The sequence below is a fragment of the Microtus oregoni genome, unplaced genomic scaffold, assembly GCF_018167655.1.
Source record: "Microtus oregoni isolate MIOR12 unplaced genomic scaffold, Mior012 000000F_ref0000247, whole genome shotgun sequence".
Lineage (NCBI taxonomy): Eukaryota > Metazoa > Chordata > Mammalia > Rodentia > Cricetidae > Microtus > Microtus oregoni.
In genome coordinates, this window is record NW_024543059.1 from 14,020,726 (window position 1) to 14,045,386 (window position 24,661).

A 24,661-nucleotide genomic window follows, 5' to 3' on the forward strand; every position below is an offset into this window, starting at 1 on the left:
TGTGCTACTGGGCTCCTTGTGCTGCTGGAAGCGGCAGAGGTGAAGTTTCTGCTGAGCCCCTAGCTCTGCTCTTCTTCTCGGATCCCTTCCTTCCGGTTCCTCTTCCAAATGAAGGCTCAGTCCTGAAGGGATTGAGTCCCGGACACCCGCCGCGGGGCAGGAGCCATGAGCTCCATTTGTAGCACTCACTGTCCAACTGTGGCCACAGATGACCGAACCCAAATCAGGCTAGGAGCCAAATCAGATCCATTTTGCTACAGGCCCAGGGACACCAGAGAGACTGCTTGACCCTTCATAATCGATGCTCACACCAGATGAGGGCAACAAACAGGACACACAGTTGCTGCCTTTTATTGCTTAACAAGAGGGGGGAGGGCAGGCTAGATCCAGACCTATCCCATCCTGGGTCTCAAGGAGGGATGTCTAGAAAGACCCAGGGGGCTGGACCCAGCAGAAATTTCCTGGGAACCCACACCTGAGAATCTGGAGTTGAGCCCCAGGATCAAGAGCAAATGGTTGGAGGTAGGTTCAGAGACATCTTTCTCTACCGGAGCACACAGAAGATCGCGACCCTCCTGGAACACCGTGTCCCCTCCCTTAGGAGGAAGAGCCCCGTCTTCCACTGCTTTAGGACAGAGATGTGACATTGACTGCAACCTCACGGCATTCAGAACAGAGCACAAGGTGCCTCCAAGTCAAAGCCATCTGTCTGCCTCCAGCTGTTCACATGCCCTCATGCTACCTCCCTCCTCCTGAGCAGAGAACCCAGGAGAACCAGGGCAGAGTGCATTGCGGTGGAGTGAAGCCAGAGAGGCTGTTCCTCCCCTAGCCATTGGTGGGGAGGGTGCGAGGTCAGGATGGAAGGAGCCCTTGGACAAAGGAACAAGCAAAAGCTAGCGAAGGGCAGGCAGCAGACTGCAATGGGTTCAAAGCCTGGGGAGAGGAGATGAGCAAGGGAGCATGGGAAAGAAGCAAGTGCCAGAGTGACAAGAACGTATACCATCAAAGAAAACAAAACAAGAGCAAACAGAAACACTGCAAAGACACGGTGGGCGGCTCCAGAAGGGCCCTGGGCCCCATCTGGACTCGGGACAGGTTAGTCGCAGGATGAGCTGTGCTGAGTGAGGCAAAGCTGGCAGGAGAAACCCTGAGAGTCACAAGGCTAGACCCCACAGGCAGTCTAGTGCCCTGAGGACAGGGAGAGAGCCAGGGCAAGCAGGGGTGAAAAGGTAAATGCTGGCCCGCAGGCCCCAGAGAGCAACGTTTGCTTGTGTGGGGCTTGGGCCAAGAGTGCAGAGCTCATGCAGAGGACTCAGGGAGCCTCCAGCAGTGGTAAGTGTAAACTTCAATGAGGGCTGAGGTCACCGCCCATGTGAGGCCTGGGAGACTGGGCAATCATGGCACTGGACGAGGCCAAGAGGTCATGTACCATGCCCAAAGCCTTTCAATGAGGTGAAGTTACTGAGAGAGGTCCCCAAGGGGTAGCTGCTTTGGGTACCTTCTCTGTTTAGTCCTGAAGTGAAATCGTCTCCATCTGGTTCAAGCTGCTTCCTGTTGGTCTACTCTCAGGTAGAGGCCCCCCTGCCTCTCAAGGGGGGCTACCGCAAGCCCTGGCCCTTAGAGCTCCCCTCTTGGGCAGGGGCCTGTCCTACTAACTGAACAGTGACTGCCTCAGAGGCCGGAGGTGTGGCCTTGAAGCTTGGAGCACTCTTCCGGGAACCCTGAGGACTGGGAACGCCTTTCTTCTGTGGCTGGGGACTCAGCTGGGAGCCTTTCCTGCCAGCCGATGGACTCTTGGAGCCTTTGGCCTTGGCTTGGGGGTGGACAGCCTCAGGGCCCTTGAGGGGCTTCAGCTGCAGCATCTCACAGTAGGTGTTGCATTGGTGGGACGAGGCAAACTGGTCTAGCAGGGCAGGGAAACAGCTCTCCTTGAGGCCTTGGTACCTGCAGCCCAACACAAGAACTGAGTGGCCCTGCCGTGTCACAAGCCCATGGTAGCTGCCCTGGGACAGCTAACGTCAGAGTGTTGTATTGTACCAGAGTGCTACCTCAGGAGGCTTCCCCCCAAACCCAAATTTAAAATGGGTTCCTCGTATCCTGACACATAGTCATCAAATGGGCCTTTCTTCTAAATGTAGACTGTTATAGTCTGGGGCCCGACTGTCTAGTTGGTCTAGTTGCCCGACTCTTGCTCATCTGTGACCTGTAGCTGTCTCAAAGATGAAGGAAGTGGAAGAGAGCCCAGAAGTGCAGGAAGCTTTCTGGCTGAGCACTGTGGGTCAGGGGTATGGGGTGGGGAGGATCAGTATCCCCAGGGTGTTAGCAGTCACTACATGGCCACAGGTTCACATGACTGGGATTGTACAGCCCCAGGCCCAGCACCTCTGGGATGGAGAGTCATGAGGAGTTAGGGCATCTGACACACCGAGAAGACCCTATAAGACATTCTGCCGCCAAGAACCACTCACCCTCGAAGTTTGGTAGCAATCTGGACATCGGTCATCTTCCAGTCAACCCCTGGGGGAAGAGAGCAGAGGGTTGATGGCAGCCTGGCCAGCTGCCGGGATCCTGTCACCGTGCCACCTTAGAAAGGAACTTCTAAGTTGACTGGAGCCAACTCTGCAAGCCGGCTTTTATAGGCCAGGCCAGTCCACAGAGTGGATTGTTCTTGGGCTCTGGACTGAAATATTCTCCTTCCTCTTAACAGGGCAGCCGTCGGAGCAGGGAAGAGAAGGTAGGAATGAGACCAGCAGAGAACAACACTGGCTAAGCCAGGGTTCGCACTCACTCTCAGGAAGGCAAGAGCTCTAAGGAACCAGGGAGTTGGCTAGGTAAAGGCAGCCTTGGAGAGCACACACAGCCTGGCGCAACGGGGACAGGGGGACAATCTCTCACACAGGGTAGTCCGTAAGCGTCTCGGCATTGAGGTTCGGGCCTCTGATCCTCTGTCCCCATTTCTAAGCTGCCCAGCATCTCTCTGGGATCAGGCAGAGCTAGATTTAAATTTCAACTCTATCACTTCTGAGCTGTATGAACTTAATAAGTCACCTAATTTTTCACCGTCCATTTCGTGTTATCCTCATGGCCCCTCACACTCATGTGGAATTTTAGCTCGCAAACGACCTTCCCAAAGGCAGGGTCTCCATGCTGACCACACCATTCCAGAGAATAAAAGGCAATTATGTCCCAGAGGGATTAGTGGCTTCACCTGCCTGAGCTTTGCTTCCCTTCTGGTCGGTTGCTTTGCTGTGTGTTGTTTTTGTTGCTTACAAGACAGCTTGCTGATCTCCAGACTCAGTTTCTCTAGTGCTGAGATAATAGGTGTGTGCTGTGAGTTCATATAGTGAACGGTGGTGGCTTGGTATGTCACCTAGCTACACACACAAACACACACACACACACACACACACACACACTTTCTGAGAAAGCTGGGCAACCAAGCTCTGCCTCAACACACACACAATCACTTCTCAGGTGGCCCAGGTTATCTTCAAGTTCACTACATAGCCCAGGACGACCACAAACTCCTGATCTTCCTGTCTCTACTTGCTGGGATGGCGGTTCATCTGTGTTTGAGACGGCGTCTCCCTTGTTGCTCAGACTGGCTGCAAACTCGCAATTCTTCTGCTTTGGCTTCACAGTTCCAGGTACACAGTACCATGTGTGGCAATAAAGCTTTTTGCGCTATGGTAGCAGAGAGTTTGGGAGGTTTGGGAAGTGAGAAAGTCGAGAGCAAGGCGGCAGGGAAAGGAGGTGTCGGAGAGCCGACTGGGGGTTTTGAGTTAAATCCCGTGTAGTGCTCCAGAAAATAAGCAAGCGGCCTGAGCTCCTTTAAATGCAACTGGCACTGGGTGCCGTTGGGTCCACCTGCAGTCCCCGTGCTTGGGGAGACAGGAAGCCAGTCTAGTCTACATATCGGGTTCCAGGCCAGCCAGGGCTAGATAGCAAGAACTGTCTCAAACACAAAAACTAAAACAAAAACCCAACTATTTTACATAACTTTGCATAATAAAAAAACTGAGATCTGAAACCAATCTTTTCCATTTTAGGTGGGTCTGGATTTCACCCCTTTAAACATAACGACATTACAAACTGGGTCCACCAGGCCATGGTATAGCTAAGGGTTGCATGCATGCAGTCTCTGCCCGATCTCAGTTATAATAAAATCACCAGCACAGAGGAGGCTCCGTGATTGTGAGCGGGCAACCATGCGCTGAGCAATGCCTTCTCCGCATGCTTCCACACCATGCACCCGTGCACCCTCCACCCTCATACCTGCCAAATCAGTCACAAGGAAGCTGCCATTTGTCCACTGATACAGCCAGTGCTGAAAGGTCTGGCATTTCTGCATGGCCTCTGAGCTGCTAGATGCTGCTGGGGCCCCAGCCCAGCCCCATTGCCGGGAACAGTAAGACTGCAGGGGCTTGCCCAGATCTTCCTCCAGTGTAGCATAAGGTATATTGTTTGCAGGCCGGTAGATCAAGTAGAGTGGGATGATCCTAAAGACAGTTGTGCCCTGCAGTAAGTCGGAAGAGTGGCCACAGAGGGCCCCCTTCCTCCTGCCCTGTTCATTCTCTATCTAAAAGACCGGACCTTCCTGGAGAGAGTTCTCAGCCCTGGGGACAGAGGGAGCATGGAAAATGGCCGCTGACTTCAGAGTTGGGCCCGTTCTCTGTGGTCAGTAGGACTAAAATTCAACCCTGCTGTGGCCCCAGGCAGCTGTGTTTGGGTGAGGGCTGGGGAAAGTGTGTGCAAATAGAAAGGACACCTGCAGGAAGGATTTAAGGGACTTCAGCAAGGCTTGAGGGCTTGATGCCAGCGGGAGACCAGCCGTGAGGAGGCATTCACAGTTCACGCCTAGAGACCATGCTGCCCCGCCCTGCCCACCTGCCACATTAGCGTCTTCCCCAGATGCCTAGCTTACCCACCCTGTCCCCTATCCAGAGCCCCAGGATCTGCACAACTGGCAAATTTTGGGCTAAAGGTGAGGGGAAGGAATCTCGTTGGTGTGTGTGTGTGTGTGTGTGTGTGTGTGTGTGTGTGTGTCTTTCCTAAAGTGGATGGTGAATCTTGATGTCGTTGCTTCCAAATAAGGGAGCTGAGCGTGGGGCGGCTGTGAGGCAATCTGCACCTGGTTGGAACTCAGGAGGGCCCTGGGTGGTTGCGAAATCACTTCCACAAGCCCACGGGATGTACTACACAACCCCCCCTTGGGATACTTACTCAGGTACCTCCCCAAAACCAGGCGCTGCCCGGGCTTCAGCTGCAAAGATTTTGCAGTACTCCCGACTCATGTTCTGGATTTTGCACCCCTGTGGATTAGAAGAAAGCAAATCTCATCAGCCAGGAAGTTCCACAGCTGTCTGAGTGAATGCATGGCTGCCTGCCAGGGGCCTGCAGGGAGAATTCCAGCCCCGTGGAAAGCAAGGCTCACGGCTTCAGGTTTTCTTCTCTGCACCTAATTTTCTCTTATGAATAACAACGCGCTGTGGGCTTTTTGTCAAATTTAGGTTTTCAAAGTGGCTTCTGAACTGGGTGTGCTGGAGCCTTAATACTAGGGAATGGAGCCCCAGGGACCCCTCCGCAGAATGTGGGGTACTCTCTCCTCCCCGCCCACACTACTCCCTTTTATTTCACACAGCAAGGCTTCAGTGAGATTGGATCTGAAGCAGGAGAAAGGCTTCTGCTACAAAAAGGATAATTTGGGGGCTGGAGAGGTAGATCCATGGTGGACTGATGGTTCAGAGGACCTAGGTTTGGTTCCCAGGCTCACGTGGTCCCTTGCCACCAGCTCAGGGGATCTGACACCCCTTTCTCAGTGCCACACACACATATAGGCAAAACAGCCATACACATGCAAAAAAAATTATTATTGTTGTTGTTTTTGGAGACAGGGTTTCCCTGTAGCTTTGGAGCCTGTCCTGAACCTTGCTCTGTAGACCAGGCTGACCTCAAACTCATAGGAATCCACCTGTGTCTGCCTCCCAAGTGCTGGTATTAAAGGTGTGCGCCACCACTACCTAGTTAAAAAAGAATTTTAATTGGGTATAATAGCACATCCCTTTAATCTCAGCACTCAGGAGGCAGGGCCAGGTGGCTCTCTGAGAGTTTAAAACCAGCCTGGTCTACAGAGCAAGTTCCAGGTCAGCCAGAGCTACATAGAAAAATCCTGACTCAAAAGACAATATAAGAGCATTTGTTGCACACACATGAAGATCTGAGTTCTAATCCCAAGGACCCATGTAAAAAGTCAGCCTTGGCTATATGCAATCCTGTATCTGGGCTGCTAGGTCTTACTGGCTGCCAGCCTAGCTGCAGGTTCAGTAAGAGACCCTGTGTTAATTGGATAAAGCAGAGAGTGGCAGGGCAGGATACCCAACATCCTTCTCTGTCTTCTGCATGGGTACACGTGTGTGCACACAGCACATGCACACATACACACACAAAGTAGGTTGCAAATAGTCCTGAGACTAACTAACGCTCTCTGAGGTCAAGAGTCTGGATTCACGGTTCCATCTCAGCCAGTGCCTAGAAGCCTCGTGAACTTGGAACAGAAGTGGCGTCTATCACTGTGTGGGTCTTCCAAAAGAACCCAGGCTGGGGAAGGGGAAACGGTAAGAGAGTACAGGGAGGGCGCATGAGGGGGGAAAAGGGGGAGGGGAAAGGGGGGAACAGTACCTGGATAGTGACGTCATAATTTCTGCCCAGAAGAGAAGTCTCACTGCTGGGTCCAAACACAAGCAGGCTGGACACCTTGATGACGCACGTGCAGCCGGATTCGAAGATGGGTTCTAGCCCGTAGATGACCTTGGCCTGGGAAGCCTTCTGAAGGCCACATCCATGTCTACCCCCTCGAAGTTCCTCGCTCACCAATCGCCCAAAGAGCTTGTCCCCCCAGCAGCCAGAGTCAGCCAGACCCTTGGCAAACACCATGGGGGTCATCTCAATCTCTTCTCCAACTGAAGGGGAACAGGAGAGACATAGGGACTCGCATCTCCGGCCTGACTGATCCAGGGTCCACAGGTCCGAAAGGGCTCAAACAGTCCCCATGTTGTCCATCCTGCATCTCCTGCCTGACCAGTGCAGGGTGCATAGGAAGAACGGGGCTTGGGATAAAAAACTGTCACACAGGAGGGTGTTTGGGGCAGAAGCTACCTGATGGGACTCCTACCACTTAACGCTGCTCCTATCACACCCATGGGTGAGGACTCAGCAGGAGCCTGCAGAAGGCCAGCGTCTCCTTTTTATTTATTTACTTTTTGTTTGTTTGTTGGTTGGTTGGTTGGATGGTTGGTTGATTTGTTGAGACAGGGTTTCTCTGTGCAACAGCCCTAGCTGTCCTGAAACTAGCTCTTGTAGGCCAGGCTGTCCTCAAACTCATAGAGATCCGCCTGCCTCTGCCTTCCGAGTGCTGGGATTAAAGGTGTGCACCACCACCACCCGGCAGCCAGCATCTTCCATGGCATTTGTAGATCATCAGAGTGACCTCACAGAGTTAAGTGTTTTGAGCAAATAAATCAATGACTATTTCAGCCAACATGTTTGATAAAGAAAAATTTACCGGATCAATTCAATAGCAGTGACCAGCACTAGACCTTAGCGTGGCTACAAAGCATATTTCCCACTAAAAGAAAGCAGAACTCCCTGAAGAAACAACTGGTTCCAAGGCTCAACAGGAAGCTTATGGTATGGGTCTAGAACATTGTATACCATCAGGAAAGAAGGACGTGACCATGAACTACTGGGAAGCCAGGCCTCAGGGTACAGGCCTTTCATCCTAGGAACTTGGGAGGCTGAGGTCGCAGGACCACAGGGTCAGAGCCTGCCTGGGCTACTGTGGGGTGAACTTCAGGCCAGTGTAGGCAACTTACTGAGGCTCTGTCTCAAAATAAAAGGAAAGAAAGGGGGTTGGAGGTAAGTTCAATAGGTGAGCATCTGCCAGGCCCTGGGTTCAATCCCCACCACTGTAAAAACAAAACAACAATGAAACCTACATAAGAGTTGTCATAAGAGTGTAAGAGCCGACCAAAGGGGCCCCATCTGGCCCAAAATGGAGCAATTTTAGCAACAAAGAAAATAATTAGCGTGAGGCATTTGTGCATATCAAATATGCCAAAGCCCACTAGTTCATAACGGTAACTAAAAAACCTCCCAGCCCCCCATGGAAATAATAACAAGCCTCACTGGTCACACTGGAGGCTTCCCAGAGATAAACTCATTATTCTGAAGCCATAGGTACAAGGGAAGCAAGTGCTTAGCTTCCCCTTCTCTCAGAAAGCTCATGTTGAGGTGACCATGTCAACTCTTCTCGACTGGTGAAGGACGACAAAGTGGTCCATGCTGTGACTCCCAAAGAGACGATGGACTTAGGCAATCATCAGTGACCACTAAGTCAGCCCACACAACAAAGCAGGGTGGGGAACGGTATTGTTGAACTTTGCAGAGGGGTTGCCGAACCAATGAGCAATGGGCAATGTAGTAATCTACAAGTGGAAGGATGTAGCGGCACCTGCCTCCAGCTAGGAGGAAAGGGATAAACAGTACTCCTGTGAGTCGCTGCTTTTGTCTTTTTGATTTCAGAGACAATGGCTCACTATACAGCCCAGGCAAACCTTGAATCCTCCTGCCTCAGCCACCCAAGAGTTGGGGTTCTAAGCCTGTAACACTACATCCAGTCTGTGGATTATTCTTGCCAAGAAAACAAACAAACAAACAAATAATCCGTTACACCTGAATCTGAATCTGACCCAACTTCCTAATTCCAAGAATGGGTTCTAGTCCATAGATGCCCTTGGCCTGGGAAGCCTTCTGAAGGTCACATCCATGTTCACCCTTTGGGGGAGTTCCTTGCTCACCAATTGCCCAAAGAGCTTGTCTCCATCCCCATCTTCATCCCCTAACACCCAGCAGCCATAGTCAGCCAGACCCTTGATTATTAGTTTTGAAGAAGCATATAGATGGAAAAATTTAGTACATGAAGACAGAGTGAATGAAATCTAGACCGTGAGAATTGTACAGGGGTTGGGAAGAGGGCTCAGTTTGATGAATGCTTGCCACTAAGGCATGAGCACCTGAGTTATCCCCATTCAGGAAAGGCTGTCGTGAATCCTAGCCATGGAGAGACAGAGACAGGAAGATCCCTGGGGTTTGCTGACCAGCCAAACTGAAGAGACCCAGGTCTGGCTGAGAGAGCTTGTCTCAAAAAGAGCAGCTCTCCTGAGGAGCAACACTCAAAGTTGATGACTAGCATCTCTACACACGCACGTGTCCCTGCTCACATACAAACAGACCAAAGAGAAGTTCTGTGTATCAAGTGACTTCAGCAAATGAATGCAGGAAGGAAAACAAATAGGGGTGGGGACAGCGACATTAGACAAAACAAGAGACGCACCAGCCAAATAGATTAGCGGCTCCTGACTTCAACCAACACATGGACACAGATGGGCAACGGGGAGCAGCGTGTGGATTTAGGGAGGATTGTAAAAAGCTAAGGAAGGGAACCCTGCAAAGGGTGGAGCTGGGGATGAAGGCCCACCCCATACCCAGACGGGCAACATACCTTCACCTTCCTCCCTGGAGATGAAGCCAGACAGCACTGTGTGGAGAAAAAGAGGATGCCACTGCCTTCAGGCTGTCTGTCTGGGCAGAGTGCCATCCCTGCACAATACAGGGCTGCCACCCACAAGGCCAGGCCCGCCGAGATCCTAGCAGGACCACACTCACCCTCAGGGCTAAGGCAGAAGTCAGTTGAGGCAGAGCCATGCTCATTATGGATGGTACAGCGATATAAACCACAGTCCACGGGAGATGCCTGCACGATGGCCAAGGCCGCCGGGCCCTCGTCCCCTGCACTAGAGAGAACAGAGACCTTTCTCGTGAGGGTCAGCGCCATGACACAGGGCCTTCGACCCAACTCTCACAGGCTGCTGGGAACCCAGGCTCTGGGAGCCCTGGGAAGGTGGTAAAAGGGTCCGTGGTCACAGACGGGTCCTTGGTCACACAGATGGCACTTGCTGTGTGATTTAGGACCCGTGATAAGGTCTCTGAGCTTCAATTTCCTGATCTCCCTGGGGCGGCCGTGAGGATGAGACGAGGGGATGGACTGAAAGCATCAGGCCAGTGTCCACCGTGACTGTGGTACCCAGGCGGCTTACCTCCTGCTCACCTCGCCCACTGGGTGCTGATCCTTCGCCCATGTCAGGACTGAGTCGCTAACGATATTGAAAAACTGGCACCAGAGCTTCAGACTGCCAGAAGAATCCGGAAACTGCTCCACCCGAATTTTCCGAATCACCTGTGGGGCTGCGAACAGGATCCCGTTACATCCCCAGCACCCGGTGCCCTCTCTGGCCACGCCCTTGCATCCCTGGGTTGAGAGAAACAGTGAACATAAACCCAGCATTTTGTAGCCCTGGCTGCCTCCCACCCATATCTCAGGCTCCTACCCTGACCCCGCCCCCAGCACACACATCTTAACCAGGAAAATAAAAATCACCCCAAGCCCAGGCCCGGGAGGGACTCATAGCTAAGCATACCAACAGTAACCAGCAGTCAATAAAGGTTCCCGTCTCCACAGACCTGCCTTTGAGTCTTATCTTGACCCTAGGGTAACCGTGGAACAAGTCTAGTAAGGGGCAATGGTGACCGTGGAGCCACCGAAGCCAGGTCCTGCGCTGAGTGGCGCCTTTTTGCTTGCTTGCTTTGTTTTGTTGTTTGGGTTTGGTTTTCGGACAGGATCTGACCTTGAACTTTCTCAGTTCTTCTGCCTTAGTCTCGAGTGCTGGGTTCAAAGCCGCTCACCACAGCACCTCACCTAGTACTTGATTTCTCCTGTGCCTTTACCCTGACTGCGCCAAAACTGCTGCCAATGTCACCTCGCTTCTGAGGAAAGAGAGCATGACAAGCTCCAGGCCTTTCTGATAGCTCACGAAGTGCTGCTCCCAAGGGACCCTGTTGATCCCAAACAGGGAGGCGCCCCGTGTTGTTGTCCCCTCCTGCCTCCCCTCCCACCTCCCTACCCTTTGCCGTGGTGTGGTGCAGGCACGGGAATACTATGCTCAGCTAGGCTGCAGCTTCCTGGCCTCTCTGTCCCCAGCACTCACCTTTTAGCAGGTCTTTGGCGTTCTTTGGCTTGGCTAGAGCTTCCTGCTTGCCTTCATCTGGGGCAGGCTCTGAGTCCAAGGCACCGGCTTTGGGTCTGGAGCCCAGGTCTCCAGTTGTAGGCTCATCTGTCCCGGGCACCTCTAGCATGCTGCTCTTTCGGGCCTGGGTAGGGGACCGTCTCTCCCGCCCTGGAGTCCCTAGGGACTCAGGTGTCAGGCCCTTCCTGGGTCCCCGAGGGGAAACTGTGGGGCTCTCCCTTTCTTCAGCCTTGTTCGCATCTCCATCTGATGTTGCTCTGACCTTAGGGAGGAACCGCTTCCTCCGGGCCCCTAGAGCCAGTTCCTCGGGTGTCGCTGCAGGGAGACCTGTCAAAGCCTCCCCTGGGGTCGCTTCTTCCTGGCAGGGCTCCTGGGTTCTACCCTCCACCGTTTGCCCACCCACCTCTCTTAGCAGTCCGTTCTTGTCACTTTCCTGGGAGGTCTCCTCCCTGGAATCCCCTTCCTCACAAGTACCAGAGCCTTCCTCGCCCACCACAATGGCAGGAATGGTAAGGGGGCTGGGGCACGGGCCCCGGGAGCACTGGGCAGCAGCCAGGGCCTGCTGGCCAGCCTGTACCTCACGGTCCAGGAGGCCGGTGAGGCGGCGGGAGGTGCAGGGACTCAGCAACAGGGTCTGCGCACTCTGCACCAAGTGATTGTTCTCTACGCGGTCCAGGATGCGCCTGGATGTCCTGGGACTCAGGCCTGCCACTTCCATGGTGGGGACCAGAGTAGAGGAGGAAGCTGGGCCTCCAGCAGCAGCCTCTTCCTGGGAGTCTGCCCTGGCTTCGCTTGTCTCCGGGCTGGAAAGCTTCAGCAGCAGAAGCAAGTAGTTCTTCAGGGAATCTATAAGCCCAGGGTCACAGCTCCGGGGACCTGAGGAGCTCCCCTCCGCATTCGGCTCCTTGGCACAGACTCCCTCACTACTGGGAGCCGTGACTTCTGGTGGGTGACTCTGGGTGGGGGACCCTGGCCCCATTTGTAGAGTGGAAGCAGAACTCAGTAGGTCCTTGTCCCTGGTGGGGCGGAAGTCGCCCATGCGCATGTGCTGAGAAGCTGTGGTGCTGGGTAGCCCCTCCTGCGGTCTATTGGTCAGGCCAGTTCCAGAAAAAGAGGGTGTGGCGGGCACCTCCTGACTCAAGCCAGCTGGATGCCCACCAGGGAGATCCACAGACAGCGTTTCCACCGGCTGCTCCTCCTTGGGACACTGAAACAGACTGCCCTCTTGCTTGGCCTTGACCGGACCTAACCACTCTGACTTTTGATGTGTTTCTCCTCCCAACTGTGCTGAGTTCCCCTCAGGAGGCAGCTGTGCTGGGCACACATAGTTCCCTGACACGGGATCTAGTCCAGTGTCCTCATCACTTCTGAAGGCTGTCACTGGGGGCTCTTCAGACCTAAGCATGAAACCAGATTTTTCTTGGACACGAGATGCTTCCGGGCTCGTCTCAACACATTCCATAACCTGATCAGTTCTAGGGCATTCTGATGGTGAGGGTTTAAAGGCTCGGGGTGTTGAGCTGAGGTTGACCACAGATGGTTGCTCTGGCTGGGTTTTGAAAGCTGTAGGGATGCTGTCCACCAACTGTGTCTCCTTTTTTTCACATATCCTTGTGTCTCTCGGATCTTGCTGTGACTTCTCATCTGCCTGTGTCTGTCCTACCTGCATATCCTCCCTTCTCTGTGTCGCTGAATCCTTCTGTGAACTCCTGTCTGACTGCGGCCTCTCACTTTCTTGTGTCGCAATATCCACCTGTGCCTTCCCATCAGACTGTGTCCTCCGGGAGGCTCGTGTTCCATCTCCCGGGGTCCTTCCATCCACCTGCGGCTTTCCATCTGTCTGTGTTTTCTTCCTGCCTCCAACTCTCCCATCAACACGCGTCCTCCCAGCCTCCTGAGTGTCCGTATCCATGGGCTCCACGACGCCTTGAGTTCCAGGGGTGCCATGGTCAACAGAGATGGTATCGGGACTGCTGCTGGCAGACGTGGCAGAAGTCATGGTTGCCTGGGACTCCAGAACCTGAGAACACATGGCCAAAAGCAAAGTCTTAACTACACCTGTGCTGGGCTCTCTGCAATATGGCACCCCAGCTTTCTCTGGCCTCATTCAGAACTGCTCTGAAGGGAATCTTGCCACTGGGTTCCTCGGGCATGCTAAAGATCAGGCAGGCACATATGTAGAATCCCAAAGCCTCATGTCCTGATCCCAGAAACTAGATTAAGGAATATCTAGAACCCGAGCCTCTCTGTCCTTCTGGCCTCTCCCTGAATAAATCCTGCCCATCTTGAAAGATTCTCCTCATAGCTGACCCTGCCTTCACCTCTGCCGTTAGGAGGATTTTGTCTTTGCCCCAGGGCTTTCAGAACTTCCATTTGTGTGCCCCCCCCTTTGTCTGTCTTTCTATCTTTTGAAAGGTAGAGAGCAGGAGTTTCAAACGGTCATTGGCAGCACAGTCTAGCCTCAAACTCATTCTGTAATTGAGGCAAGCTTTGAACTACTGATCCTCCTGCTTCAACCTCCTAAGTGCTGGGATTACAGGCACAAGCCACCATTCTGGCCAGTCCTTCTCCTATGTAATAATTGGCTTGTATAGAATTATAGGTAAACTGAGTCAGGCTGTGGTGGCACACACCTTTAATCCCAGCACTCGGAAGGCAGAGGCAGGCAGATCTCTGTGAGCTCAAGGCCAGCCTGGTCTACAAAGTGAGTTCCAGGACAGGCTCCAAAGCTACACAGAGAAATCCTGTCTCAGAAAAAAATAAATAAATAAAAAGAATTTTTAACCTTTTTTTTTAACTTTTTGAAATGATTATTAAGTCAGTTAAATGAAAAAGAACAAATCCAACCGCTGCTAAATAATACATTAATCTTTCCTCTTCTGGTTTATTTTGTGTTTGAAACAAGGTCTCACTCTGCAGCCCACAGAGGAGGAATTACAGCAGAGGAACCCCAAACTCCTGGTCCTACTGGCTCCTTCTCCAGGGTGTCGCAGGGGAGGCGCACATCACCACAGTTTACCAAGTGCTGGGGACGAACCCAGGGTTAGTGCGGCCTTGACCAACTGAGCTCCATCCCCAGATCCACAGCTCATCCTTGATACTGAAAACTGCACTGTATCGGTCTCCTCTGAAGAATTTATTGAGCAATTCTTCTAGAACAGACACGCTGGCCAAACATTCATAGTTTGCCTTTAACACTCAAAAATATTTTTACTAAATATATAATTTGATTTTGAAGTTTTTTCTTTTATCAGTTAAATTCCACTTTCTTTCAGCCTCCTTTTCTGGGATGAGAAATCTGTGGTCACTCAAACAAATGTTCCCCTATAAGAAATGCATTATTTTCCTCTATCTATTTTAAAAATTGTTACATTTTCTTTACTTTTCAACAGTTTATTTTTTAAATGTGCATTTATCCTATTTGTGGTTTATGCATAGTGCCCTTGAAGGCCAGAAGAGGGTCCTGTCCCCTGGAGCTGGAATTACAGGTTGTAAGCTACACTGTGGGTGCTGGGAATTGAACTCAGGTCCTCTGGAAGGGCAACCAGGACTCTTAACCACTGGGCCATCTCTCCCTTATTTGTGGTTTGTTGAACTTGTGGGGTTTTTTGTTTGTTTGTTTTTTGATGCTGTTGTTTCATGTTATATTTTTATTACACTTAATGTCTGTATGTGTACATATACCATGGCGCGTGAGTAGGTCGGGGATGTAGAGGTCAAAGGACATGGAGGTCACATACAGGACAACCTGCAAGACTCCGCTGTCCCCTCCACCATGTGCGTATCTAATCAGGTGGTCAGGCTCAGCGTCAAATGCCTCCACTTCCCGAACCTCTCGCCAGCCCTTTGCTCTTGGGCTTATTACACTAACTCGTGTGTGTATGTGTCTGTGCACGTGAGTTCAGGCGCCCGAGGAGCCCAGAAGAGAGCACAGGATTGGTGCAGGGGGTTTATAAGCCATTCAGAGTGGAGATGGGAAACAAAAGCTGGTCCTCTTCAAGACCAGCAGGTGCTTTGTTACAAAGTTAGGTTGTCAGGTGTGCTGGTGAGAACCTTTCCTAACAGCACTCTGGAGACAGAGGCAGAGGTAGGCAGATCTCTGTGAGTTCGAGCAGGCTAGCCTGGTCTACAAAATGAGTTCCAGGACACCCAGGGCTACATAATGAGACTTTGTCTCCAAAAAAAATAAAATAAAATAAAAAGAGCTGGGTCTTGGACTCATCTCTGACTTAGAAGCAGCTAACCATGACAAGAGAGTGCTCACACACAATGGCTACAAGAGGGGGCAGTTTCTGGAAGATGGAGATGGGATCGATATGACCCTGGATCCTCTGGAGCTGGAGTTGAGGCAGTAGAGAGCTGGGTATTGGAAACTAACCTTGGGTCCCCTGGAAGAACAGCCAGCATCCTTAACTGCTGAGCCATCCCCCTGGCCCCAAAACGTTTACTTAGGAGGTAATCTCCTTGATCGTGTTCAAGCAATAAGTTCCGCTCAAGCCTCTGAGGTTGTGATTTTCATGTTGGCCCATTTTCAAGTCCTCTCCTGTGGTATTTGGATCTGTCCTCTATGTGTGCCACCCAGTGGCCAGCTTGATACTTGAATGATGGCCCCAGCTACATTTGTTCTCAAACTCGGGAATGTTTAGAAAGGTGTAACATTTATTTTATTTGGTTTTTTGAGACAAGGTTTCTCTGTGTATCTCTGGCTGTCCTGGGACTAGCTCTGTAGAGCAGGCTGGCCTCGAACTCACAGAGATCCACCTGCCTCTGCCTCTCAAGAGTTGAGAATAAAGGCATGTGCCACCACCTGGCTATGTGTAGGGTTTATAAAGTCAATTATTCACGAGTCTCAGTGGTCACTTTCCCACGCTGCTCCCTCTTCACGATGTCCCCAGTACACTGTCCCTAGAATTTCCCATCTCTGCCACATAATTTCGCCTGTGAGCCTTGCCTCAAACAAAGAAGAGAATTCAGAGGGAAAACAAACTAAAATCTTCATCAGGGCTACATCTCATGGTCTTAGAACCACAGCCCTGTGAACACAGAGAACATCCTCCTCCCTCAACATTCTAGACAACTGGCTTCTGCCACCATGTCACCATGGTCACAAGGAGACTTAACCTCAAGTCTGACCTAGAGGACTTCCTAAAACTGTACACGCTAATGACCGTGTCCTCAGCTGCCCACCAAGGGGCAGATGACAGGGAATCAGAGGCTTGCTTGCACACTTGATGCAAGCGCTCAGCTATGAGCTCACTCCCCAGCAGTGTGACCCACGGGTCCCAGCACTAGGCTGAGGGTCAGTGTGAAGGGCCAGGGCACGTCCTGGAACCTGGACAGAGTTAACACAGGGAGATACGGTCTCATCACTAACTCCTCTCAACATCAGGCCCCACTGAGTGGACTCCAGGCTGGAGAGGGAGGCAGAACTCATGAGAAAACTGGTTTCAGACCTGCCTGATGTCTAACTTGGTGTTTTCCTGCTAGAAACTCTTGGTCTTTTGTCTTGGCCCCGATCTCACAGCGGAGAAAAGCCCCAGCAGCCGCACCTTTTGTGTTCACGCTGTTAATTTTCATTCGGGCCTCTGAGGCTGTCGTTTCCAGTATCCGCCCATTTTCAAGGCCTTTCTTGGGGTATTTGGACTTTTTACCTCTCTTTTTTGAGATAGTGTCTTATGCCTCGCAAGCCGGCCTACAATTACCTACAAAGTCCAAGGTGGCCTTGAACTTCTGATCCCCTGTCTCTACCTCCAGAATGCCAGGACTGTAGACATTAACAGTCACGCCCAGTTCATGTGGTGCTGAGGACACAACCCAGGCCTTCCTGCGTGCTAGGCTAGGCAAGGACTCTGTCAGCTGTGTCAAATCCCAACCCCTTCACGCATTCTCACCTCACCTTTTCACCTTCTTCAACTCAGAAATGCTGTGGGACAATGGTTTTACCCCTAAAGATTTGTTTAATAAAATGCTGATTGGCCAGTAGCCAGGCAGGAAGTAGAGGCGGGGTAATGAGAACAAGAGAATTCTGGGAGAAGGAAAGAGTCAGTCTGCAGTCATCACCCAGACACAGAGGAAGCCAGATGTGATTGCCTCACCGAAAAAGGTACCAAGCCACGTGGCTAACCCAGACAAGAATTATGGGCTAATATAAGTTATAATTAGTTAATAAGAAGCCTGAGCTAATAGGCCAATCAGTTTATTAATTAATGTAGACCTCTGTGTGGTTCTTTGGGACTGAACAACTGTGGGACCTGGTGGGACAGAAAACACGGTCAACACAGAAAGTAGAATTTGAGTTTCACAAATCAGTCTGGGGCTGCCAAGGTGGCCTCCGTGGGAGAAACACTTGCTGCCAGGCCTGAAGACCTGAGTTTGCTGTGTGGAACCCACACAGTAATGGAGAGAACCAACTCCTGCATGTTGTCCCCTGACCTCTGTGCACATGCACACATTCACCCTAAAGAAATAGTACAATTCAAAGATTTAAATCATGTCTAGTAGTCCCAAAAGCTAGAACTCTATGGTCAGCAGGCTCTCTAGAAATGGCTGACTCCTGCTCCCAGCTTCCTATCTCCTGCCCTGGTATATGCTATGCCATCACGCCTAGTTTGCCTCCTAAGCACCCAGTTGCCATAGCTATGAATTATTATTTTCCACTATTCCTCACCCGAGATCACACCTTGCTGAGGGTTGTCAGCCAGATATATAGGTAGACCATATCCCAAAACTTAAGAAAGACCAGAACAAACCAGTACTTCTTAGACATTCAGTTTTGGGAGTGTGTGTGTGGGGGGGGGGGTTGAAACAAGGTCTTGCTACCCATCCAAGGTTAGCTTTGGCTAACAGTCTTCCTGCCTAAGCCTTTTTTAAAGCATCACAGGGACTATTGCATGCTACGAAACACTCCCATCTCCCCCATGAAACACTGGAGCTTCAGCGTGGCTACAAAAACCTCTCCACTGACCCCTCTTCCTCCCCACCCCCACCCCTAGAGAGCAGTATCTTCCTCCTCTTCCCTCAACCAGGAGCTGCCTACTCTTTCACACCAAGAGACACAGTCAGGCTATGCTGCCTGTGTGCTCCTGTCTGGAGGATGGTGGAGCAAGGGCCATGCCTGTGCCCCCTTGCTCCTGGCTGCCCCTCCAGTCCTTCCCCACCCCCTTCTATAAATAGCCCACCACCCACGGGCTGCCCAGCCCTTCCAACGAGAGTTTCCATGAGGTCAGTTTCCCAGAGCAGCCTCCACACTTACCTCTCCTGGAGTCTTGAAGCTTGTCCGTCCTTGCAAGGGGCTATCTCGGGTGCCATGTCTCCGTCGGGCAGGAGGTGTGGGGACCTGGGCCAAGGCTGGAGGTGGAGCCTTCCCTAAGCTCTGGGCCATAGATTCTGGAGCCTGACTTGAGGAAGAAGTGGTAGTGGGCTCCATCTTGGGTTTAGGAGGAGCAAATCTCTTCCTATTCAAAGGCTTGATAGGCGGGGGAACCATGGAAGGTGTGGGCTGGCTAGAGGCCACAGGTACCTTCTCACCTCGAGCCCTGACAGGCTCTTTCCCTGAGGGACCTTCTCTGGGTAACCTGGTTCTTGCAGGTGGAGGCATCTCCTCTTCTTGGGGCCTGCCTCCCTGGGTGCTCTCCATGTACATGTCCTTCAGGGAGAAATACACCTGCTCTGAGCTGAGGTTTGGGCTAGGGGTTGGGACAGAGGCTGGTGCAGGGGCTGGTGCAGGGACTGGTGCAGGGGCTGGGACAGAGGCCAGGGCTGGTGCAGCGACAATCTGGATCTTGTCTTGAATGCCCACAGCAGAGGCTGACTTCCTGGCGCTTTCTGTTCCGGAAGGCCCAGGCCCACGTGCTCCCCTGACTCTGGGCTGGGTCTGAGCTGGCTGTGTATCGGCGGGTTTCTCTCTTCTACTGGAATTGGGTTTGTCTGTACTGGGGATACCATTTTCTGAAGCGCACTGGCTTCCATCTGCCTTTTCTAACTCTGGCTTCTGTACTCCCGGCTTACACTCCTCGTCTTTCCTTTTCTTCTTAGCCCCAGACTCCTTCGGAGGGGCGTTCTGGGGCCCCAGCTCCATGACCTCACAGATGTACGTCAGCAAGCCATGCTCGCCATCTTCGCCGTTCTCTGGGGCAGGCTCCCCATTGGTGGGTACCTCTCCAGGAGCAAAGCTGTTGATCAAACCCAAACCTGGGTGCTGAGCAGACTCAGTCTCTCCTTCCTGCCAAGTTGCCGAGGACCCTTCTTCCATTTCCCTGGCGGGGGTTGAGAGGACCGCCACTTCCGCTCCACTCAGTCGGCGCTTTCTTTGGAAGCGGTCGGGACTGATCTTGCGAAGAGTGTCGGCCTCCCCTGAGCCCTCCTTCCCATGCTTCCAGCTTTGCTCAATCTCCCGCATCTTGGCTGCAGCCTTGCGCTTTAACTTGGCGAACCAGCGCTGGTGAATCTTGTACTCCGTCATAGTGCCCACCTCTAGGACCCCTGAGCAGGACACGATGCCCTTGGTGTTCCGGGCAGAGGCCTGGTAGATGGCAGCGTCTTCTTCCCGGCACCTAGAGGCAGGAGCATGAGGCGCCATCTCTTCGCCTGGGAGACGAGAGCCCTCCTCCCCACAACCAGAGCCTCTGGCATGGGCCACATGCTCCCTCCCAAGCAGAATCCTGCCCTACCTGTGGCGTCAGGAATTTCCTAAGTTACAGCGGAGGAAACTGAGGCCACAGAGGGTAGCAACTGACAGCTGACCAAGGTCACGCTGTCCCAGGAGGGGATTAGACTTGGGGCCCAGAAGAGCTCCCTTCAGAAGCAGGTGACCAACACAGCCCTGGGAGCAGGGATGGTGACACCGTTGCTTTTTCTGTCTGCTGACCTCATGGAAAAGGTTTCTGCGGGTCAGGACCTCCTCTGGTTGCACAGACTCGGGGCTGTGAGAAGCACTCCTACCCTGGCCTTGGGAGATCCCAGACACTGGCAGACAGCACAGTTCCAGGTAGATCAACTCAGCCGCAGAACCCTGCCCTCTAACTGCAGAGAGCGCCTGGCATTCCACCCGGCTGACTCCGTGACCTGTGGCAGGAACCGGTGTAGGCCCCTCTCCCTCACCTGTACAGCTGCAGGGTGTGACGGTTGCCTTGGTGAGTGATCTCGTATTTTGGCAAGCCGCAGTAGCGGTCCAGTTCTATATCATCTTTGTACCAGGTCACCTCTGGCTCTGGGTACCCTGAACAAGGAAGCAAGTGATTGAATAATATTAATGCAAGATCCAAAATAGGAGGGGTCAGAGCCGTGAGGGCTTCCCGCACTGCCTGAAGAGGTTGGACAGTACCCATGCCCTGGACCCTCTGGAAGCCCCACCCGCCCCTACTGTTCAGCTCACTTTTTCCCTCCAAAGGGAACAAAGAAAACCAGGGGAGCCCGGCGGTGGTGGCGCATGCCTTTAATCCCACCACTCGGGAGGCAGAGGCAGGCGAATCTCTGGGAATTCGAGGCCAGCCTGGTCTATAAGAGCTAGTTCCAGGACAGGCACCAAAGCACCAAAGCTACAGAGAAACCCTGTCTCGAAAAACCAAAAAAAAAAAAAAAAAAAAACAGGGGAAGCGACTTCTTAGGTTTCTAGTAGGAAGGGGTGAGGGGTTTCCAGCAACTGATAACTGGGGATAACAAACTTCCTTTCTATGATGGCCCATTCAATATCCTCGGGTACAGCAAGGACTCTGTCTCTTAGGCCGCCTCTACAAACCCCATCACTGCTGTGATTCCAAGTTCCTAAGCTGCATCCTTTGACAATACAATTAAAATACTCACCCATCCATCCACTCACTCCTGATCCACCTATCCACCAATTCACACACACACTCACACATACATACTCTTGATCCACCTACCCACCAATACACACACACACAGTCATACACACACACATAGTCACACACAAACACACAGTCACTGTAATGAGGGTAACTAAAGAACCTACCAGTTGCCAGGTGGTGGTGGTGTCACACGCCTTTATTTCCAGCACTCGGGAGGCAGAGACAGATGGATCTCTGTGAAGTCGAGGCCAGCCCAGTCTATAAAGAGAGTTCCAGGACAACCAGAGCTTTTATACAGAGAAACTACCAGTCCCTTCCTTTGGGACTCCCAGACTGCCCGTGTGGCAGAGCTCATAACTACATAGTCTCATGCCCCTTGCTTCCCTGGACACAGCTGATTGGCCCATTAATGTACATCAAGGCAGCTAATCTAAATTCTAGAAATGTCACTTTTATTTCTAATTGTGTTTGTAGTATATGCATGTACACATTTGTGTGCTTGCATGTGTGCATACATGTGTGTGGGAATAGGTGTGCATGCATGTGGAGGCCAGAGGTCAACACTGTGTCTTCTACATGTCGTTTTCCACATACACACCAACACCCAAGCCTACACAGGTGGTTTTCTTTTGAGGTTGATTCTCTCTTGGGTCTGGAGCTCCACTGAGGTCCTGCTGTCTCTGCCTCCCTTCGGCTGGAGTTCTAGGTGTATGCATCTACATCCAGGCTTTCATGCCGGCCAGCCGGCGCCTGGGATCACACTGGGTCTTCATGTTTGGAGGGCAAGCGCTTTCCTGACTGGGCTGTTCCCTAGCACCTGGACATGTAATTCTGAGGCTCTGTGAGACAGCTCTGTTGTTGAGGGGCTGATGCTGATTACAGTGAGAGACAGGGAACTACACTAACGGGAGTCACAGGGACGCCAACATTTGTCCAAATCCTGCTTCCAAAAAAAAACAAACAAACAAACAAACAAAAAAAAACAAATTCTGCTTCTAAACCTGGCATGGTGGTTCATGCCTACAGGTTCAGGCTAGCCTTGGCTACAAAATGAGAGGCAACTGTCTCAAAAGAAAAAGAAGGGGGGCTGGAGAGATGGCTCAGCGGTTAAGAGCATTGCCTGCTCTTCCAAAGGTCCTGAGTTCAATTCCCAGCAACCACATGGTGGCTCACAACCATCTGTAATGAGATCTGGCGCCCTCTTCTGGCCTGCAGGCACACATGGAAGCAGAATATTGTATACATAATAAATAAATATAAAAAAAAAAGAAAAAGAAGGGAGATCTTTTATTTATTCACTTACTTATTTATTTTTATTTTGTTGTTGGCTTTTGGGAATTTGTTTTGTTTTTGAGACTTTCTCTGTAGCCCAAGCTGTCCTTGAACCATGTAGACCACCAGGCTGGCCTTGAACTCATAGAGATCTGCCTGCCTCTGAGTGCTGGGATGAAGGTGTGCGCCACCACACAGAAGCCTGTAGAAATCTTTTATCGAGCTCTTTCTCCCCTGCTCCTGTTGCCTTTGCTACACCAGAGCTGTCCATCAAGGTCACCTGGGAAGTGCACATTGCTAAATCACTGATCGCTTCCCACACTGGTTCAAGCTGGTCAAAGAGCAGCAAAGACCCCTAAAGTGGCCATCTCCAGTCTGGCCCGTTCCCCTCAACAGCTGACCTGTATCACTGACTTTGTATTTGTGTCTGCACGCAAAGGCCGAGCAGCTGACAGGTGTGACCACATCAGAGTCCTCATTCTTATCTTAAGAAAATTCACACCAGCTCAGTAAGTGGACAATCCATCTGCCCAGTGTGGCTCGGGCCAAAGCAGGGGGCCGTTCTTTTCCCTTCCTTTCCCTCACACCCACTCTGCCAGACAGTCCTAAGGCTCTCCCCTTGGAACAGATCCAGAATCTGACCACTTCCTATCACAACCTGGTCCCCATCACCTTTGTCTCTAACTTGGATTCCAGGAAGACCTTCCTCGCTGACCTCGCTGAACTGCTTCCGTTCTGGCCTCTCTTCAGCCCATGGAAACACAAGAGGAGTGAAACTTCCCTCATGGTCTACTCATGCCCACACTCTCAAGGCCCCATGGGCTCCCATCTCACACAGGCCCACACAGTCTACGCCCTACTACTGCCCTCATCTCCTCTCCTCTCCCCTTTGCGAGCTGCGCCCCAACCTAGTCCTGCCGGCTCACTCTAACACAGCCCAGGAGGCCACACCTCAGCTCCTGTGGAGCTCCGCCTCCCAGATATCTCCTCAGAGACGCCCTCCTAACACCCCTGCAAGCCTACAGCTCTCTCCCCTCAGCACTTCCTCTTCATCATCGTTTCTTCCTAGAGCACACTGCCACAACAAGCTGAGTTTGTTAGTCGGTGTGCATCCTGCCCGTCATGGAATGTCCGCGTCACGACAGCGAGGACTTATCAGTGTTCTTTGCTGCTGTATCCCCAGTTCCTAGAATAGTGCCTGGCACGCCGTCCACCGCGAGTAAATATTTACGGATGAATACATCAACAGGGTATGAAGAGCCAAGGGTCCAGAGAAGGAAGCAAGCTCCTTGGCTGGGGTTTGAAGTGACACTTGATCTAGACCCAAAGACTAAGCAGAATTTCAGAAGACTCGGAAACACACCACCCCTTCCTTCCCCTAATCATGGTGCCCTGAGAGCCCAGCACCTGAGCCATCAGTCCTGCTAGACTCCAGACCCAAGTGGGCAGGAAGGAGCCTTTGTTTGCTTCTGTACCTCCTCCACCTGAGCCGCTGCCTGAGTAGTAGTTATTTCATAGATGAGCGAGTCAAGGAATAAGCGAACAGCAAACAAAGGATGGGGGGGGGGGGATATGCCTGACACAGGAACTGCCCCATGGCCTGTGAGGAAGAGCAGAGGGCAAGCCAGGGAACAGCACCCAGCAGCAGGGAGCAAGGGAGGCGAGGCTACAGCTGGCTTGGCCCGGGGACACACCAGGCTGTGCTGGCTGTAAATCGAGCCCTGTGTTTCCACTGTGTGCTAAAGCCCCTGGTTACATCACTGCACACGTGGTCCGGGCCAGCGCAGGTGCTCTCACCATCCTTGTGAGATGATCTCACCCACCAGGGCCTAAGAGTCTTTGGCTTCATGACCTGCCCGGGACATCCTCAGCCTCCAGTCCAGAGAGGCTGGAGTGGAGCAACGGTGTGGGGCGAAGAGGAGCCTGTTGAACACACACCCACAAACACACACACACACACACAACACACACATACACACATACTCAGCTACAGCCTCACCCCCATAGGGAGCTTCTTGTGAGTCTGCCCACAGTGGGGATCAAGCCGACAATCAAGGCTTCCTAGCAGGAATGGCTTTGAAAACGAATTTATTTGGGGAACATGCTGGTTATCCCCTGGATGATGTGAGCTCTATTATATAAACACACAAAAGCCGGACAGGCTAGGTTTTTGCCTCAGCTGAGCACACACCCCCTGAGCAGGTGTGTGTGTGCACACACCCCCTCAACAGGTGTGAGTGTGCACACACCCCCTCAGCAGGTGTGCGTGTGCACACACTCCCTCAGCAGGTGTGCATGTCCACATACAGAGAGACAGAGCTCTGGCCGGGAGAGTTCAAAACAAAACCTGAGCCAGTGTCCTCACATCGGCCCTTAACCTGTGATCCATTTCACAGCTAGCCGGCTGCCTAAGAACCCAACTTGGACACCCACAGCCTCATC

General features: G+C 52.1%; 1 protein-coding gene across 1 annotated transcript in view; it reads right to left on the reverse strand.

The window, feature by feature from the left end:
- Positions 1–305: 305 nt before the first annotated feature.
- Alpk3 (alpha kinase 3) overlaps positions 306–24,661 on the reverse strand; it is a 39,984-nt gene continuing 15,628 nt past the window's right edge. Inside the window, exons 4-14 of the mRNA XM_041660557.1 lie at positions 20,241–20,358; positions 18,394–19,693; positions 11,103–13,161; positions 10,155–10,302; positions 9,724–9,851; positions 9,560–9,595; positions 6,679–6,959; positions 5,224–5,312; positions 4,276–4,499; positions 2,469–2,517; positions 306–1,944 (exon numbers count right to left, since the gene is read on the reverse strand). Of these exons, the coding sequence (XP_041516491.1) occupies positions 1,599–1,944; positions 2,469–2,517; positions 4,276–4,499; positions 5,224–5,312; positions 6,679–6,959; positions 9,560–9,595; positions 9,724–9,851; positions 10,155–10,302; positions 11,103–13,161; positions 18,394–19,693; positions 20,241–20,358 (4,778 nt within the window). The 3' untranslated portion in view covers positions 306–1,598. The remainder of the gene's footprint in view (positions 1,945–2,468; positions 2,518–4,275; positions 4,500–5,223; positions 5,313–6,678; positions 6,960–9,559; positions 9,596–9,723; positions 9,852–10,154; positions 10,303–11,102; positions 13,162–18,393; positions 19,694–20,240; positions 20,359–24,661) is intronic.